This window comes from Strix aluco, chromosome 24 (genome assembly GCF_031877795.1).
Source record: "Strix aluco isolate bStrAlu1 chromosome 24, bStrAlu1.hap1, whole genome shotgun sequence".
Classification (NCBI taxonomy): Eukaryota; Metazoa; Chordata; class Aves; order Strigiformes; family Strigidae; genus Strix; species Strix aluco.
This window is the reverse complement of record NC_133954.1, coordinates 4,620,138-4,638,326: the sequence shown is the minus strand read 5'-3', so window position 1 is coordinate 4,638,326 and position 18,189 is coordinate 4,620,138. Positions and strand designations below refer to the sequence as shown.

Genomic DNA, 18,189 nt, shown 5'->3' with positions numbered 1-18,189 from the left:
ATATGCAAAAAGCTTTTCTGTTGCTGATCATCATATCTTCTTCTTGGTCTGTTAAGTGTTTTAGCTGAAACTGAGCACCTGGTGGGGCTTTCTGAATTCCTTGTAGGAGTGAGGATCAAATGCCATTCCCTTGCTCTCTACTGAGTGCATTGTTTGTTCATCTTTGCATGCAAGATCTTACTGCATTGGTCAGATTTGGCTCAAACTTGTACGATGATAAAATATTTTCCTGGCTTTGCTACACAATGACCGTCAAAAAGGAAGCAAATAATGTGCAATTGTAAAGCTGTGGATGTGCAGAACATAGTGGAAGCAGCAACCTATAGGATAGTTGTATTTGTGCTTTCTGTGGACATTGTATGCCCCTCTCAAGGCTACCTACAGGCATTTTTAGACACTCAGACCTTTTTTCCTTGCTGTGTGCCGCCAGCAGGTGAGCCTTGTCTAGTAATAAAGCATTCCCTACTCCCACTGCAGTTTTAAACCTGGCGTTTCTGTTGTCAGTTCAGGAATTGGCTGCTTTTCCCCATTAAATTGCCCAGTAGGTTTCTGAGGATTTCCCCCTCTAAAGGGGTGACTGAGCTGGTGAGTGTGGTGTCTCCTGAGATGTAGACAGTGATTAATACACAGAAGGGTTAGCACAGTGTTTCCCTGACAAAGCCTTTGTGTGAAGCTCGTGACCTGGGGCATGCTCTGGTTTCAACCTGCCAGGCATTACTTCCTTGTGCTGTCTTAGGCTAAAAACAAACGTGAAGTGAGCAGCTGAGTTCCTTACCAGTGCTGGTGCTTCCTCATTGTCCGTCACCCAAAGCAGAAGTTTAATCTGTTCGAATACAATGGTACTCAGGGAGAAATAAATAAATGCTGCGAAGACGCTTCATCTTCATCAAAGATGTATTAAGTTTAAATGGGTTCTCATCCTTTATCAAAGGATTGCAAAGCACTTATGAAATTAATTTTGGCTGCTCTGTGGGGATATTTTTTAGGTTTTTGTTTGTTTTGCTTATAATGATGAACAGAGTTTGTGTCATGAAGTTGAAATGTAGAACTTTACTCTGTCTCTGAGCATCAGCTAAACTTCTGTACAGCAAATAAGGAGGATACTTGGCCATCCAGGCCTCTCCTCAACCCATGGGTTCCTTGTGTACTGAATTGGAAAAGGGACAGGTCACAGCTGATAATCCCAGCAGCTCCTTCCATCAGCCAACGCTTATCAGTGTCTGAACACTGCATGGTAAAATTCAAATAGCACTGAAATGGCATTTCCAAGATGAACTAGCAAAAGTTGATTTTTATTGGCAGTTGATGTTTTCCATTTGTTGCTCTATTATTTATAAACCCTGTTATTGCTCAGGCCAACTTGGAATTGGTGTATGCACTGTCGGTTTGAACTCGGAGGCTGCCAGACGTGGTACTGTCCTTTTATACAACCACACTGGCAATGGGAAGTTTGACGAACTTATGGCAACCTCAGCTCTTAAGGCGTGAGCTGTAAAACCATTGGAACTGTCTGTACAGTGGGCAGAGAATTCACTGTACCCACAGGATTTCTAAAGACAGGCTGTTCCCCTGAGAAGTCATCTGTAATTCAGCTTTTGGAAGTGGGGGGTTTGCTCATGCTTCTAAATTTAATGAGGATTCAGCTATTTATAATGAATTTAGAATGAAAGGTAAGGTAGGAAAGCTGTGAGTATGTGTGGGTCTTTTGTGTACCATAATTTTTGGAGCCCGCTGGTGATATCTCTCTGATTTCTGCAATCTGAGCCTAGTCTTACAGAGTGGATGTTGACTTCTTCAGTTCCAAGAGATTTAAGCCTATTAATTTTATTTTAAGTTCTATTTTTACATAGCTATTTTCTGTTTTTCATTTGTAGTTAGCTGAAGCTTGCCAAGGCTGGTTCTCCTCTTTTCTCTTGTTTTTCCTTTCTTGACACTTATTCCATTGCACGGACAGGGTCGCAAGCTCCTAATCATTGGAACCACCAGCCGCAAAGATGTCCTGCAGGAAATGGAAATGCTGAATGCTTTCAGCACCACGATTCATGTGCCCAACATTGCAACAGGGGAGCAGCTGATGGAGGCTTTGGAGGTGAGAAAAAGTTCAAGGATGACAAACAAGCTCAAAAGGTGCTGGAAATGAGTGATTTTTGCAGTAGCTCTGCATTTGGGAACACTGTCCCACTTAACATTATGTCATAATGTAACAGTTCTCCAGATTAGTTTTTCATGCAGTAAATTAAGGCAAAATGAGAGAACATAGGTCTAGGGAAAAAGTTTGTGGAGTGGATTGAAAGATTCCGAGGGCATGGAAGTGGGTAATGAATATAATCGAGGCACTTAAACTGAGTGTGCCTGGAGGGTGCCAAGCTCTCATGAATTGGAACAACATCAAATGAAGGTGTTTGGTGTTGAAGAGATTATAGGTTCTTTATAAATTTGTGCCCTTAATGGCTGCTTATTCTATGCCATAGTGGAAACTGTAGTGAATATTGAAGGCTTTTAAAATAAACTGAACAGGCAGATCTTTTGTGGAGACTTGCAAATTGTCACAACGATAGTATTGTCAAAGCTGAAAGACACGGACGCTCTTGCAGCAGTCTTGAAAACTTACTGTGGCTTGAGCCACTGTGTTCCTTCTAGACTCTAATCTGGAGAAAACCTCAAATGGATCCTAAGAGAGTCACTAACTGTTTGATTAGAGATGTTATGAGGAGAACCATTACGAAATAGAAGAATCTAAGTTTTTTGCCTTGTCTAGATACATTGCAACAAATTTTCCTTCTGAGCTCAAAAATGCTTTCTAGCTTCTCATTCCCCTTTTCCTGGGTTAGGTAGCACTATTCCTACTGACAGTATCCTGTTGTTGAATTTTTATTTTTTAACTTTTTTTCTCCCCCAGCTCCTGGGTAACTTCAAAGACAAGGAACGCAGCACTATTGCACAGAATGTCAAAGAGAAGTCTGTCTGGATTGGTATCAAGAAGCTGCTGATGCTGATAGAAATGTCATTACAAGTAAGAATGTTTCTGGTCCAGGAAGGACTGGCATGAATAGAGCAGTCTGAGGTTCCCACTTCTCTGCAGACTCCTACTTTAGCTGTGTGGTCGGAGCCTTTGAACTGGTTTAATTGAGAAAAGAGCTACAGTGAGAAGAAATTTTCCTAACAAAGAAATCACCAGGTCTTGGTCCACGGACAGATCTTTAAAAACCACAGTGCCTATAGGCTGTTTAGAGCTGCACTTCAGAGAAGAGCATCTGGCAACTGGAGGGATTGGATTAACTTACCTTTCATGAAATTTCTTCTCTACACCCAGCATGTTAAGATAGCAGATAGCAATCACTTAGGATTTTTTTTTTTTAAAGAAAAAGGTGCCTGTGCAGGTGTATGTGCTCTTTCCCTGAAGAAGATAAATCTGTCAGGCTGTTCAGCTGCTCTCCTCTTTATTTTCCACTTTCAGCACTTTAAAGAAAATAATTGCAGAGGGTAGAAATATGTAGTTCTTAACCCTCCCCCGCACCCATCATCTATGCCTGCAAGCCAGCCATCAAGCTTGTGCTCGACAGTATGTGCATGCTAAAAATGAGAGGGTGTAGCATGCAGCCCTAATCCTCCGCGGCTGACATTTCAGCGCCCTTCTGAGTCCTCCCCCCCCCTCGCACACTCTCTTTTCACATCAAATGGATTTAGTGCAGCTGAGTGAACTGTCCTTAGATCTTCCTAGGAGAGGCTGAGCATAAGCTAAGAGGCATGTAGTTTAGCAGCATATAAGTCATGTATCCCTCTGTTCACTATTCACAATTCTGTTAAAACTTGCACAGCACTGAGGATATGCTCTGACTGGATGTCACCTCAGGGAATAAAGTCATTTATCTAGATTACTTTTTCCTCTTCTTCCTTGGCTTTTAATTCCATACCTACAGGCAAGTCAGTAAGTCATTGCTCACATGTATTAAATGTATTTAAGGGGTGCAGGGCCTTCGGGGACTGCCTGGCTCTGTTGCAGTCCATTTCACTTAGCCTTGACAATGGATTCCTTCTTCTGACACATGACATTTTCTTTTGCCGCTTTGACCTTAAGTGTTGGTTCTTTTCAAAACTGAAGGTGAAGGTTATGTAAATTATGGGCAGTTCTGAATCTGGAGCACGGGTGGAAATGCTTACCCTGGCCTCGTTCACAGCATCGCCCCACGGCTGCACGCCTGCGGTGCTGGAGAGAGGGAGTCTTCACGCTGCCCTAGGCTGTGCAGACAGATAAACTGGTCTTGTATATTTTTTTTTTTTAACCAGACCACTGTTTTGTAGGTGAGCCCGTGACCAATCAGGCTGGGAGAAGACAGGCAGAACTGTGACTCTGTGCCATTTCTGACAAATTGAGCAAGTATAAAATGAAGGGATGCTCCTGCCAATCTAGGTGACTGATAATCCACCGTACATCCGTGGTTGCTAGCAAGGCAGCTTACGTTATTGCACTCAGTTCAGGTAATTGTGTGGTAGCATAGGTAATAGCATATGGAAGCTAAATATGAAGAAGTTCTGTTCCAAAAGGTCTGAGGTGTTTACATGACTCCATCTGCTGAACTACTATAAATACAGGAAAGAATACAGGCTCTCACTGCATAGGAGAACACTTGTATCTGAATGCTCTGGAAGACCACAATGATACCTAACTTGGCTAGCTTTTACAGGAAAGCAAAATGTCACCAAATGACAAGTCCAAGACTAGTTTCTTTTTTCACCTAGCTAGACCACAGCTTTTTAGAAAGAGATTTGAATCTGAAATACCTTAAAAATTCCAAGGGATGGATAAAATTTCTCAAAATTCAGCTGATTAGATCCAACGGTGAATGAATTCTTTGCAAAAAATACGCACCTAGCTTCTTTCTCTGAATCTGTGTGTTTTGTATTAATAGGCTAGTAAACACAATATATGCTGTATATAGGTATTCTTGAGCTGTTCACATGACTTCCAGTGTGTTTCAGACTGAAGTCTTGCTTGAACCACTCTCAATATCAAAATCCTTTCTTGCAGTACCATGAGCCACTGCATTGCTCTGGTGTCTTGGGTTGCTTTGTTACCTTGTTTACAAACCTTGTAAACCCACATTTTTTGGCAGCTTAATTTCCCTCAAACTGTTTATTGCTATTTCTGGCCTTCTTTAATGTCGAACTACTCGTATTTAGTGTCACATACTTTGGTCATCTTGTATACACTGAGTGTCCTGGAATGATGTTATGTTCTTGTTCAAAAGAAGTCTTTGATGATTGGATACACTCATGAGTTGCCATGTGAATCCAGAAAAGTTTAGTTTTGAAGTGTCCTTGGCTGCGGTACCTGGTTCACCTCACAGAGCTGTCGGGTGCCACACGAGCTTCACCCTGCCCTGATACTGCAGCCCTACCCTGGGGTGCTGCTGGACACATGAGCCTTCTTTTTCCAGAGCTGGGGGGCTGGTTCCTTCTGCTTATTTACTGCCTGTCTTGTTGCTCTTGGACCTTGCTGGCAACATTCCAAAACCCAAGGTCTCTCTCCTTCTTGGAACAGGAACCTGAATGAGCCAGGCAGCTTTCCAGAAAGCCCCTTTTTGCACCTCCAGTATTTCCTGATTTGGTAACTTCTGTTTAGCATAAAAAACCTTAATCTAAGCTGTTTGTGATGTATTTTAATTTACATGGGAAATTACTTTGAAAGGTCATCATATAATATTGTCTGCGTTATTTTAAACTAAATGCTGTATCTGGACATACTAAGAGTTTGGATTTTATGACAGATTTACAGGAGTACTCTACTACCCAAGGGCATTCACATCTTGGTGGAGTATCTCCTCTTCTCTGGACTGAAGGTTAATGAAGTCTCTTCAGTTGCCTTTTTTCCTAAGGGCTCCAGGCATGTCCTGGGGATACTGCATTACCTCGAAAGGAACAGCCATTTCTTTGCCACCTGTCTGAGCTGTGTCACAGAGTCAGTCTCCACTGTTCTTCCAGAAAATCTTTCATCCAGTTTGACAGCAGCATTTCTCCTTTCACAGGGCACTAGAGGGTCTGTTCAAGAGTCCTGAACCTGCTTCCTCTTTGTACTCTATGGACACCATCTTCTGCTCCTTCCAGGGCAGATCAACCTTCTGGTTTGGGGTCTGCATTTTTCAATAGGCTTTTTGATCAAGTTTGTTGGCTTTCAGCTTCCTGCTTCAGACTTTTGGACAAGATATTGTGTCTGCAGATAAATGCTCTTCTTCCCAAAGATTCTGTAGAAACTGTGTCAGTACAGATTATGGACAAAGCGTCTTACCGTGGCCACTTTCTTATGTCTGAGTGAAAAGGGGTGGGGAGGCAGCATCTTTGGTTTGGGAAACAGCACACTGGCATTGGCAAGTTTGAATTTCAACTGGTGGCATTAGTACAGATCTTTTTAGGAATGAAGAGAGGACATTTGAGATCCAGCTCAGATCATCTCTTTTTTTTTTTTTAACAGAACTATTTGGTCCTTTGTTGATATTTCCTGATTGTGCTGACTTTCCCGTGGTTTCCTAAGGTTTCATCAAGGTTCTGGCAACAGGACCATCTTCTCTGGAGGTAGATAATACTCTTGATCCTTAGGTCAGTCAGTGAGATAAGTAATTGCAGAATAAGCCAGGCCCTGTGACTGTTCTGTGTGACATTCTCTTTCTGTCAGCTTTGGGCTTTCCATCGATAGCCAGAAGTCATGCCTTGCTCTGTCTCAGTGTTTGGGGTTCCTTGGGTCAATCTGAGATGTGAAAGATTCTCTCTTTACTGGGTAAATTGTCTGGTTTTGTATCCTCTGCAAAAAGTGTCTTGACTCTTGACTCACTGTTTCATGCAATAGACTGTTGGTATTGGTGTCCCTGGCAGCATAAACATTTGCTGTGCTTTATGGGTTTTGCCTTTGGCCCTCAGCAGTGATTCTGTGTGGAGTGCAAGTACTTAAGTAGCGAGTTGCTGTTCTTAACCATCAAGCTGCCTTTCACTGGTTTGCAGAATACTTAAGATCTTAAAATCACAGACTCATTCTTGTTGGAAAGCACCTCAGGACATCATCTAATCCAATTCAGACCTTCAGAAAGCATATGTGTAGATCATTACGGACATCTCACCACTCTCTTCAACATCAACATTTGATGGGAACCAGGCCTTTCCAGCCCTGACTGGAATGGGTGAAGTTTGTGTTTTGGACTCTTGACAGCAAGGTTCACTTCTTGGCAGTTCATTTGCCCAGCTCTTCCAGCTTTCTCATGGAGAATCTCTCTGTGAATTTGGATCATAGATGAAAAGTCAAATCTGAGGACTTAGCTCCTGTGAAGAAGTCCTTTTGGAATTAGACATCTTCACTGCCAGTAGCTACAAAAACGCCATGTGTCTTATCTGAGAAGGCCAGGGATCCCTCTCAGATGCACTTTTCTACTCATGGTCAAAGTTCAAATGTATTTTGTCCTTTTCCTCAAATTCCTTTCTTTTATGGGATGTCTGAAGCTTGTTGAGAGAGTGTGTGCTGGTAATTCTTTTTGCTTAAGCTTGGCCTTGGCAGCTCTGGTTCCCAGGCTTGCCTTGGCTGTCCATGTAACTTGAGGTTTCAGCCACTTTTGAACCTCCTGTCCAGGACTTGCAGTGAACATTTCATCTAGCTCACTGTGCAGGTGATATCTGGTTCTCTAGGGTGAACTGTTTGTGACCTTCTTCTTTTCAGGTGAATGTCCTGGAGAGCAGGAAGGTGCTAAACAGATACTCTGCTAATTGCACCCGTTACATTTTTTTCATCTTTGTCTAGTCCAGCCCCGTGCTCTGACTAAGCACGATCAGGTCACTCAGGGCCTGACCAAGCAGAGCAGGTTGCTCAGGGCCCTGTCCAGTTGGGTGTTGAATACCTCCAAGGATGGAGACTCTATAGCCTCCATGAGCAGTTCCTCATAGTGTGTGATCACCCTTGCAATGAAAAGCTTTTTCTTCTGTTTACATGGAACTACATTTCAATTTGGGCTGGTGACCTGCCCTGTCAATGGGCACCACTCGGAAGAGCATCTTTCTCTTCTTCTTTACGCCCTCCCACCAGGTATTTATACGCGTTGGTAAGAGTTACCCTTCCCTTCCCAGTCCCGAGTCTTCTCTACTGCAGACTAAACAGTCTTACCTCTCACAGCCTCTCTTTGTATGACAGTTGCTCAAGACCTTTAATCATCCTTGTGACCTTTTGCTGGACTCTGTGTGTTATGTCCCTGTCCCTCTTGTACTGGGGAGCCCTGAACTGGACACTGTCCTCCAGGTGTGGTGTCACTGAGAAGAGGGGAAGATCCGGTAGCAGCGTTCCTCCTAACGAAGCCCAGGATGCTGTTGGCCATCTTTGTTGCAAGGGCCCATTGCTGGTTCACATTCAGCTTGTCCTCCAGGACCTTCAGGTCCTTTTCTGCAAAGTCACTTCCCAGCCAGTTGTCCCCCAGGCTGTGCTGGTGCGTGGGGTTGTTCCTGCCTAGGTGGAGGACTTTGCATTTCCCTGTGAACTATGAGATTGGTGTTGGTCTGTATCTCCGTCCAGCCGAGGTCTCTCTGAATGGCAGCACCATCATCAAGTGCATGAAACACACCTCCCGGTTCTGTTTAGCTGTAGACTTGCTGCGGGTGCACTCTGTCCCCAAATCCTGTTTGTGAATAAAGAGGTTGAACAGTGTTGGCTCCATATGGATGCCTGGCAGATACCACTAGTGACTGGCCTCTGACTGGACTTCATGCCACTGATCACAACTTTTTGAACCCAGTTTTCTGTCCATTGTGCCGTCCCAGTTACTTAGTCTGTACTTACCAGTAAATGACACTTTGTTTCTGTGGCCACCCAGAGTTGTGGTCATGCCTTTATCAAGTACTAGATATTCTGGAAGCATCCAGAAATATAGGAAGAGATGTGGCTGAGTTGTCATAGGACTGCAGGATAAATGAGGTGGGAACACACCTCAGGATGTCAGCTAGTCCAGGATCAGCCACAGGGTCAGACCAGAGTCCTCTGGATGGGGAACACCTGAGACCCTTTGCCAGGTGAGAGTCACACTCAGCCTTACAGTGTGATTGCACCTGTGGATTCCCCCAGAGAATGGGGACTTCCACGCAGTCAGTGTTCAGGGTGTGTGGCCCGTGTGCATGTACTCTGATCTCAATTGTCTTCAGTATTTCTGATATAGAATCTTTAGGTTGGAAAAGACCTTTAAGATCATTGAGTCCAACCGTAAACCTAAAACTGCCAAGTCCACCACTAAACCATGTCTCTAACTGCCACATCTACATGTAGAAATGGGAGAACTGAAATAGTGACAGATGTGCTCTTCCCTTGTAGCCAAGTGTCCACTGGGAGAGATTGTGGAGAAGATTTAGGCTAGAGGGACACTGCAGGCACCATCTTTCTGGTCTCCAGTTACGTGACACAACAGTCCCTCTCTCAGTACCTGTGTTACACATTTCAAACGCTGCTTTAGGTGGTGGGGTGGCCTTTCTTCTGGGATCCTGAACATTGCCAGTATTCCTTTGCATGTTAAAAACCCAACTTTATAGCTCAGCGATCCTCAGTAAGTTCCTTTAAATCATCTTGTTTCAGTGAATTTATTTTTCTGATCTAAAAATAGTTCAGTAGTTGGTATTGAGGTATTGGCCTTGCTGACATATTTCAAAGTGATAGGAAGTTATACATTTTTAGGCTTTTCTTAGTACAAAGCAGAAATTCTTACTGGCTGTTTCTTCCCTGCCTGCATCACTGGTAATATTGTTGTTTTAGGATTTATTTTCTTCCAAGCTGTTTTTGAAGACATTTGTGTTGCCCTCAGTTACAGTGGTCAGGGTTTTAAATAGATGGCTGCTTCACATCTGGAATTGGTGGAAATTTTCCTTTAGGAATATAAAATGTGGTAGAGGAGTTCAAGAGCCCTTGTTTGACCTCTTCGGTGAGAGACCAGGGCACATGCTGAAACTTTGCTTCCCCCCTCCAAGGATAAGTACTAAAAGATAAAACTAGGAGAGCACATGCCTGTTTATTACCAAGTGGATGATAGAGCTGGGAATCTTACAACCAGTCAGCTTCATAGTACCGTTTACTGAATGTTTTCAGAATGAACCTGCTGTGTTTTCAGCAGTGTGTTAAAGATACAAGGTGTTGATGAAGATTACGGAATGAACAGAAATTGGAGTTTCTAGGCCAAATGAACTGTTGCAGTATAACACAAAGATACTCTGAGAAGCAACGGTTTCCAATTTCCAAATGTTTATAGTCCCAACTCACTGTATCTTGGTGTAGTGATGGCAGTTTGCCTAGAGTCTTTCACATTAGAGAGGATCAACAAGCCCATGCATCAGCACAAAGGACTGATGCAGTTACATGTTGTGTCTTCTGATGGCAGCCTGAGTGTCTCTGTAGCCCTTCCTCCCACTTCCCTGGTGTCTCAGTGCTGGGGCAGAGGCAGGGCTGATCTTTAGGGGATGCTCCTGGTTGATGGAGCCACAACACAAGTTGGTACTGCGAGTTCTGGAAGCCTTGTGCTGTGATTCAGCTTTCCCTTATGTGCCAGCCCACCACGCACAGCTCCTCTCTGCTGGTGCTGGAGCTGTAAGGGGGAAGGAAGGCAGAGGGAAGTTGAGGATGTCTTCAGCTCCTGACTTTAATTTGCTGTGAATGTGGGGTGAAGCTAGTGTGTGGATTGCCATGAAAACAGAAGTACCTGATAGAAATGCTCGTGTGTGTTTCTAGTCTGGCTCATCCCCCAGCTATGTGAGCACACTAAGCCTGTGCTAATCAGCTTTTTCCCTTGGTGCAGTGCTGTGTCTGCACCACGTAACTGCAGAGCTTCTGGGCAAGCAGGCTCATACCTGGCCAGGCCGATACACAGGCAAAGCACACACGTCTTTGTGGCCTCATTTTCCTAGTGGGCTACTTGGAAGATTGCATCACATTAATGGAGATCTGTTTTGTTTGATGTTTAGATGGATCCTGAGTATCGAGTGAAAAAATTCTTGGCTCTTCTGAGAGAAGAAGGAACGTAAGTACTTTTATTTTAAAGCATTGTTTAAAATTCTCTGCTCAGAAACAGACATCTCTTTGAGGGAAACTGCAGTGTAGTTTCTGATATCTGATCTCATTGTTGGCCCCTCCTGTATTTACAGAACTGTGTATCAGATCAGTTCTTACAGCTCTGTGCCAGCTGTTTTGGGAGGTGGGAGGGCCTGAAGACTTTTTGAGAACCTGCATGCCTGAATTCTTTGCTTTTCTTAATTTATGTGTGACTTCAAAGTTTAAATGAGCTATTGGACCGCAGTTTAGCTTTCTTTAGTTAAAGTAAATCAGAAGAGATTCTGCTAGAGTTAAAGTCCAGCTGCTTATGTAAAATCTGGAACTTTGATTTCTTGTATTTCTCCTGTCTGAGAAAAGGATGTCCTACTCTTTCCCCTGTAGGTATCACAGAGAGTAGTTGAGCCCAGTCTTGACAGTGGCATCTCCTAGAAAATGACTTTCTAATACATGTAGGGCAGTACCTCTGCTGGGGAAACTCACAACAGTATCTATCCTGGCTACATGTGAGTGGGTTCCAGTGTGTGCTTGATGCTTTTATACATGTGCATGCTTTCTTGATGGATTTGGCTTCTTTTGCAAGAGTTCCTTCCCTAGACTGAAGGTGGACCAAGTGCAAGATCAACAGCTGGAAAAGTGACCAACCTGGAGAATATACACTGGGATCTTTACTCTTCTGTGTTCAACACACTGGACAAAGTGAAATGCTCCCCTGTTTCCAAGAACCCAATGTGGAATCTGCATGTTTAGTGCAATACAGTATCTTTATTCTTCGTCTTTAATATACTGATGTCATGTGGAAGTGTCTTTTAGAACACTGTGCTTCTGTCTCTGTGCAGGCGAGGCTGCATTCTCGTTTGATTTTAGCATGGGGGAAATGTCCTGTAAGTTTTGAAGCTAACGCTCACTTGTGTCCAGTATCCAGTTGCTACACTAGGAAAGAAATCATGTCTTCTAATAAAACCTGACAGTCTGCGGTGAAGGCATATTAGAGTACTACCCTGTCTTATCCTGATCTGATGAACACTTTCTCGTGATGTCATCCTGTGCCTCATTGAACGTTGAGCCAGGCTGATGACGTAAAGACAGTGCCCACAATAATTCAGCTCCAGAACTGCCTAGATGCTGATACCTGCTTCTCTTATGTCTGATGAGAGAGACTGGCTAGTGGCATTAGGGACTGGAAGAAGGCAGGGAAGTATGTTGATGAGAGTAGAGGAAACTTCCAAATCCAGTATTTAAGGCATCAAAGCTTGTTGTTAATTCAGGAAGAGCTTTGGAGATGCTGATTCCAGCCTGAAAGCTCTTAATGAGTGCAGTGTAGATGGCTGCTTTGGGATTAGCCAGCCTCATTATATCCCATTTTTCTTGCCGTGTTACCAAAGGTTAAAATTCCTCCTCAGAGATAGAGGGGAAGCCAAGCTCTGCAGATGCACGAGAGATGTATTGCCATGTTTTTGCACTGAAATAAAGGAATGTATCAAACTTTGCTCTGCGGTCCTTCCCCAACAGTCACCTCGTGTCAGTGAGATGCTGTCGACGACGACTGCGTGAGGCTACTCCCCTCTGGTTCTTTGGCTCCACGTGTTCAGTAAGGTTCATGGAACATACCTCAGTTTGGTGGGGCATGAAATCAAAGCCATTTATGAGATCTTAGTCAGTGTAGCTTCCTAAACTTGACCAGACACGCTGCTAAGGGCTAGCAGCTTGTACCCAAAGTGGTGTTTGCAGGGAAAGAGGGTGCTTCACATTCTTTCAGGCCCAAAGGTGAAGGTACTGTAGTCCTTAGTGCATATTTACAGCAGTCGGAGTATTTGAGTCACTCCACTCTGGTTTCTTTTCCTTTGGCAGTGCTGTTGTATTGTGATGACATTGTGAGTCCCAGTGCTTATTATTCCTTCTCATTTTGTGTATGATCTTGTGAATTTACTTGTTCCTTTCTTTCCTCTGCTAGTCCTAGTGACAGCAGCACACATTAACTTATATTTCAGAGTAAATGATGTAAACCTTATTGTGTCTTTGTCCAGAACTATATTGATGAATAAATATTTGGTTTAATTGCACATTCAATGGATTCAATAAAAAGCACAACTACTTGTGATGATCTGGGAGCCATCTGTGTCTTTGGTGCTAGTCAGAGGTGTATGTTCGGAGTGCTGGTGTATGGCGTGAGGATTGCAAAGCTCTTCCCAGGCATAGCCAGAGGAATGCTCAGTTTGGACCTGAACACGGATGGATTGAGTACATCCCAGCTCGGCCACAGGTGGTCTTAAAGGAGCTGGCTGAGAAACCTCTGGTCCAACCCACTCTAGAGTTTTCTGTACCTTGTGGTGCTGAGGAAGCCCCCCAGATGGACACGTGTGTGTAAGTTAGGTGTATCACACTTGAAGCCATGATGGAAAACCAGGACAAACTTTCCAACCTGTTCTGACATCTCCATCCAAGATGTTTCCTGCAGGTGGCGGAAGACTCCTGGCAGCACCTTCCCATCACATTTTCTCTAAAACTCCCTGCCTGGGCAAGAGTGTTTTATAGTGAGAACTATATTGCTTTAAACAGTCAGGGCCAAATTGTTCATCCCCTTCCTTACCCTGTTGCTGCTTTTTCCTGAACCTTCCAGAAATGTAACTGCCTCTAAAATTGAGCTGTTAACCGAAGACAAATACATTTCAAAGTGTTAGGATGGGTTTTGAGGGGATGGAGTGTGGTGGAGAGAGCCTTGGGCTGATGGGCAGACACACGGATAGCTGGTAAGCTCAAACCCCTCCACGGGGGGGTTTGTATCGGAAACAGTGTGGCCAGCAGGGACAGGGAAGGGATCTTACCCCTGTACTCGGCACTGGTGAGGCCGCACCTCGGTGAGTGGGTTCAGTTTTGGGCCCCTCACCCCAAAAAGGCCATTGAATGACTCGAGCGTGTCCAGAGAAGGGCAACGGAGCTGGTGCAGGGTCTGGAGCACAGGTCTGATGGGGAGCGGCTGAGGGAACTGGGGGGGTTTAGTCTGGAGAAGAGGAGGCTGAGGGGAGACCTCATGGCCCTCTCCAACTCCCTGAAAGGAGGGTGCAGAGAGGGGGGATGAGTCTCTTGAGCCAAGGAACCAGCGGCAGGACAAGAGGGAATGGCCTCAAGCTGCGCCAGGGCAGGGTCAGACTGGCTCTTAGGAAGGATTTCTTTGCAGAAGGGGTTGTTGGGCGTTGGAATGGGCTGCCCAGGGCAGGGGGGGAGTCCCCATCCCTGGAGGGGTTGAAGAGTCGGGTTGAGCCAGCGCTGAGGGATCTGGTGGAGTTGGGAACGGTCAGTGCTGGGTTAACGGTTGGACTGGATGATCTTCAAGGTCTTTTCCAACCGAGATGATTCTGTGATTCTGAGGTCGGACTTCTCGGCTGTCTGGGTTGTGAGCAGCACATCGTTGGTGCTCGTGTGGCTTCGAAGGTGTCGCGGCTGCCGTGGGGGAGGAGACGGCGCGGGCAGGAACACGCTGCCTGCGACCTCGGCAGCCAAACAGCTGGGCATCGCCTGTGCACGAGCAGCACGATGTTTGAGGCAGCATTCTGCAAGAGGGCAGGTGTAATTGTTTTGTGTGTAAATTGGAGATCAGTGTAGGAATATAGACTGCTTTTATTTTTTGTTGCCCTTCAGGTAGGTGTATTTGAGGCCAGCGCTGTGGAAAATGGGGTGCACTTAATGGAGTCATTAATGTATGGGAGATGCTGCAGAAACGCTCACAAAATTATTCATGGACAGGAGATGGTTTTATATGAGAAAATTTGGCTCTCAGTCTGTCCAAACCATCCAGAGGTGATCCCGTGACGGCCTGCAAGTACATTGATGGGGGCAGAGTATGAAGCCTAAAGCCAGGTTTAATCCAGTAATCTCATGTTGTATGCACACTGTGAGATAGCATTCTGTAAATAAAAATCTTAGCATTCAGCTGTAAAATCTCCTCTATTTGCTACATTTTGCCATCATGGTCTTGCCTTCGAATGGCTGTCACTGTGCGTAAGTAGCGGGATGACGAACCACCACTCCGTAGATGTCATTCAGCAGGATTTAAAGGACCTTCAGAGGCAAACCACACAAGCTGCAAGTGCATATTTTTGGTTTTTTACCTTCTCTTTAATGACGTACCACAAAAAAATGCAAGTTGAAATATATTTTTCTCCAAATATATATATTTATATAATATATAATCTTAGTTAACTCAAGTATATACATTGTATAATAAATAATGCTTATAAAAAGAGAAATTTTCTGAATATAAAATAAAAAAAAATCGACCTCTACAACTTTATACAAAACTTTGGATAAAGCAGATTGATGGAAAAAGATCTTCCATTCAGTGCTAGAATACCTGGCTACAGTAAAATAATTACAAGGCAATAAATGTTCTATTTAATATTAAATACCTTTTCTTGATTAAAAAAACAAACAAACAAAAAAGGGATTTTGTTTAAAGTCAGGTACTTGGAGTCTTTCCAGACACAGAATTTAATATATACTTTTAAATAGAATGCATATCAGAAGACGGCTTATTTCTGAATCTGGGAGGTTTCTTAGAGCTCTCCTGTGATCTTTAATTTTAGAAAGCTAATGCTTCTCAGTCTGCGTGAACCCAGGAACTCTTCATTGTGCTCTGCAGAGGAGGGACCGAGAATTTTGCTCTGATTCTCTCCAGCCACAGGTTTGAGTGACAGAGCCGTGCTCTGCTCTCCGTATGAGGGGTCTTTCACCCATTTTATTGCTCTTTGCAGTACCGTGTACTGCTCTTTCCCATGGACAAGGAAGTGAGTGGAGTAGAAGACACTGCTTTAATGGTTTAGACATATTTCTATGTTAAATCACTGATGCATGAGAAGTGGTGTTGGAACATGGTTATTAGTCCTCATCATCTGTGGAGGAGCCCACCAGGACGGAGATAATTTTTATTTTCTTAATTTCAAGGGTCAATATGCCATGAAAGCCCAAAATGAGGGGGCATGTGGTCAAGGATGGGGATGTGGCCAGGGGAGCAGGTGGAGGGACGAACGCTGAGTCTTCTGCACTGAGGTGGGTCATGGGGTGGGTGTGGTCACAGGTGGGGCCCAAACCCCTGCTGATGGTACGGAGCCTCTGTGCTTGATGTGGACCCCTCAGGAACGAATTGCTGATAACTCAAGAGATCCTGCGGGAAGGAAAGGGTCTGCCTGGCATTGAGCTGTCGGATAAAGGTCTCCCTTCCCCATCTGCCCTTGCCTCTCTTTTGCTGGATGGAGTGGTTTGAACAAGTCTGTCTGATGGTGGAAGGCTGATGAGAACGCTTGGACAGGAATTTCTTCTTGCTGTGGCTCCTATCTCCCCGTCCATTACTGATGCTCAGGGCTGGTGTAGCAGCTCGCCTGGCGGGTACCCTGTCCCCAGAGAGATGCTCTGAGCTCGTTCTGGGATAGAAAGTGATATTAGGGAACGCTTAGTAAAGAGTTGCATCAACAGGGTGGATCAGCCCAGATCCTCAAAAATCTCCCTTGGGCAGCTGCAGGGTGAGGAGGCTGCTGGAGGAGGGATGTGTCCCCGTGTAAGAGGGGGCAGCCTCACCGTGTGCGCCCTGGGCCAAATGCCAGAGGATCAGCTCTGAGCTCTGATTGCCTGCTGTCCTCGTCAGGGGGATTAGAGGAGATGACCTGGGGCTGTGGGGAGTAGAGAGGGAAAAGGGGAGGTGACAGAGAGACCAGCTGTAAGGCTCCCTTCACGTCCTCAGACAGGTTTGTTTTCCAACATCATCTCGGAGCAGGAAGGAAGGAGCCTGGGTGATGTGGGGAGTTGGCTCCTTTCCTCCTCCTCACCACATCTGCGGAGACCAGGATGGCCATGCCAGCAGGCAGGGGAGCCTGTATGTGCTCAGCTTTCGCTGTGTAAAATTCATTTCCACCTGAAACCCCTGTATTGGCATCTACAGGGGCCAGACCTCCAGAGGAGGCCGGAGCTGTGTTAGCAGCACACTGACTGGCGTGGCTGTGCCGTGCTTGGACCTCTGCTGCCCCTGCTTCTCCCCAGGAAGTCTGTCAGCCAAACAGCCCGGGGGACGTCAGCAGATCAGTGATCTGATGTGTCCGCAGCACCAGGTCTGCCCTTGGACTGCTTGTGTGAGATGTGAGAGCCTCCTCTGCTGCGCTGGGGCTGGCTGTGTGAGGGTGTCTGCCCTGACCAAGGGCAATAGGATGTTTTTATGCCATCCTCTGGAGTGTGAGGCCACTGTGTGGGGGCTGATCACAGGGTTGATGGACCCCTTGGCCCTGCTCCGCAGCAACCTCCCATCCGTTGGAGACCTACCTACATTTACTTGCAGGTGTGGACGTCGTAGACGCGTATGCACTCCTGGCAGCTCACGTAGCAGCACCAGTGGAAGATGCAGTGACACTTCTCCTTCCGTTTCTCAGTCCTGGTGTTGTGGCCACGACCACAGCACAGCAGGTCGCAGCCATCGATCCCATGGGAGGTGACGTTGCATGTTCTGTCCCTTGTCCCAAAGGAGCCTGTCTCTGGGTTGGGCTCACAGAAATTGGGGGAGTTCTCATAGTAGACCAGATCCCGCTCTGTTGGCGGCTTGAAAAGAGCATACTTGGCCCTGAGAGTTTCTACCCATCCCCGAGATTCTCGGTGCTTTTCAACCACCATCTCAGAGGCGCTGTCATATTTATCCTTCAGGTAGTCACCAATTGCCCGGAAATCAGGCTGGGCCCACCAGCAGGTCTTGACCTCGCAGCTTCCCGAGAGACCGTGGCACTTGCACTTCAGGTGCATGTGATCCAGGATGGTCTGTCCAGGGGAGAGAAAACAAGGCGGTCAGCAGCAGTTTATGATGCCCAGCGTTTGCTTTCGATCACCTGCCTTGGCTACCTGGGTTTAAATGTCTGATCTGAGCTTGGTCTGGGAAGCGTAGGCTAGTTGTAAATGCATGGGAGCTTTGGTGTGTGGCAGAAACGTCTCTAGACAGAGTTGCTGCACTAGAAGAGCATGACTGTGATGGGCAGCTGCTCTAATCATCAGTCCAATCCAATCCAATCCAATCCAATCCAATCCAATCCAATCCAATCCAATCCAATCCAATCCCAAGGTCCGATCCTTTCAGTGGGGTCCTCCCTGCCATGTGTGTGTGGACAATC

The 18,189-nt window shown here is 45.5% G+C and overlaps 2 protein-coding genes across 5 annotated transcripts in view; one reads left to right on the top strand and one right to left on the bottom strand.

Annotated features, from left to right (window-relative positions):
* The window catches only part of NSF (N-ethylmaleimide sensitive factor, vesicle fusing ATPase), an 82,044-nt gene extending 68,890 nt beyond the window's left edge, over window positions 1-13,154 (top strand). For 2 of the 3 annotated variants that reach the window (XM_074849089.1, XM_074849087.1), the window contains exons 18-21: window positions 1,955-2,089; window positions 2,900-3,013; window positions 10,966-11,021; window positions 11,634-13,154. In XM_074849089.1, the coding sequence (XP_074705190.1) occupies window positions 1,955-2,089; window positions 2,900-3,013; window positions 10,966-11,021; window positions 11,634-11,652 (324 nt within the window). In that variant the 3' untranslated portion in view covers window positions 11,653-13,154. Of the gene's footprint in view, window positions 1-1,954; window positions 2,090-2,899; window positions 3,014-10,965; window positions 11,022-11,434 lie in introns of all 3 variants that reach the window. The other variant, XM_074849088.1, reaches the window with a different exon arrangement.
* A 2,034-nt stretch (window positions 13,155-15,188) lies between these two features.
* WNT3 (Wnt family member 3) overlaps window positions 15,189-18,189 on the bottom strand; it is a 51,980-nt gene continuing 48,979 nt past the window's right edge. Inside the window, exons 4-5 of one of the 2 annotated variants that reach the window (XM_074849762.1) lie at window positions 17,357-17,842; window positions 15,189-16,467 (exon numbers count right to left, since the gene is read on the bottom strand). In XM_074849762.1, coding sequence (XP_074705863.1) covers window positions 17,363-17,842 — 480 coding nt within the window. In that variant the 3' untranslated portion in view covers window positions 15,189-16,467; window positions 17,357-17,362. Of the gene's footprint in view, window positions 17,843-18,189 lie in introns of both variants that reach the window. The other variant, XM_074849761.1, reaches the window with a different exon arrangement.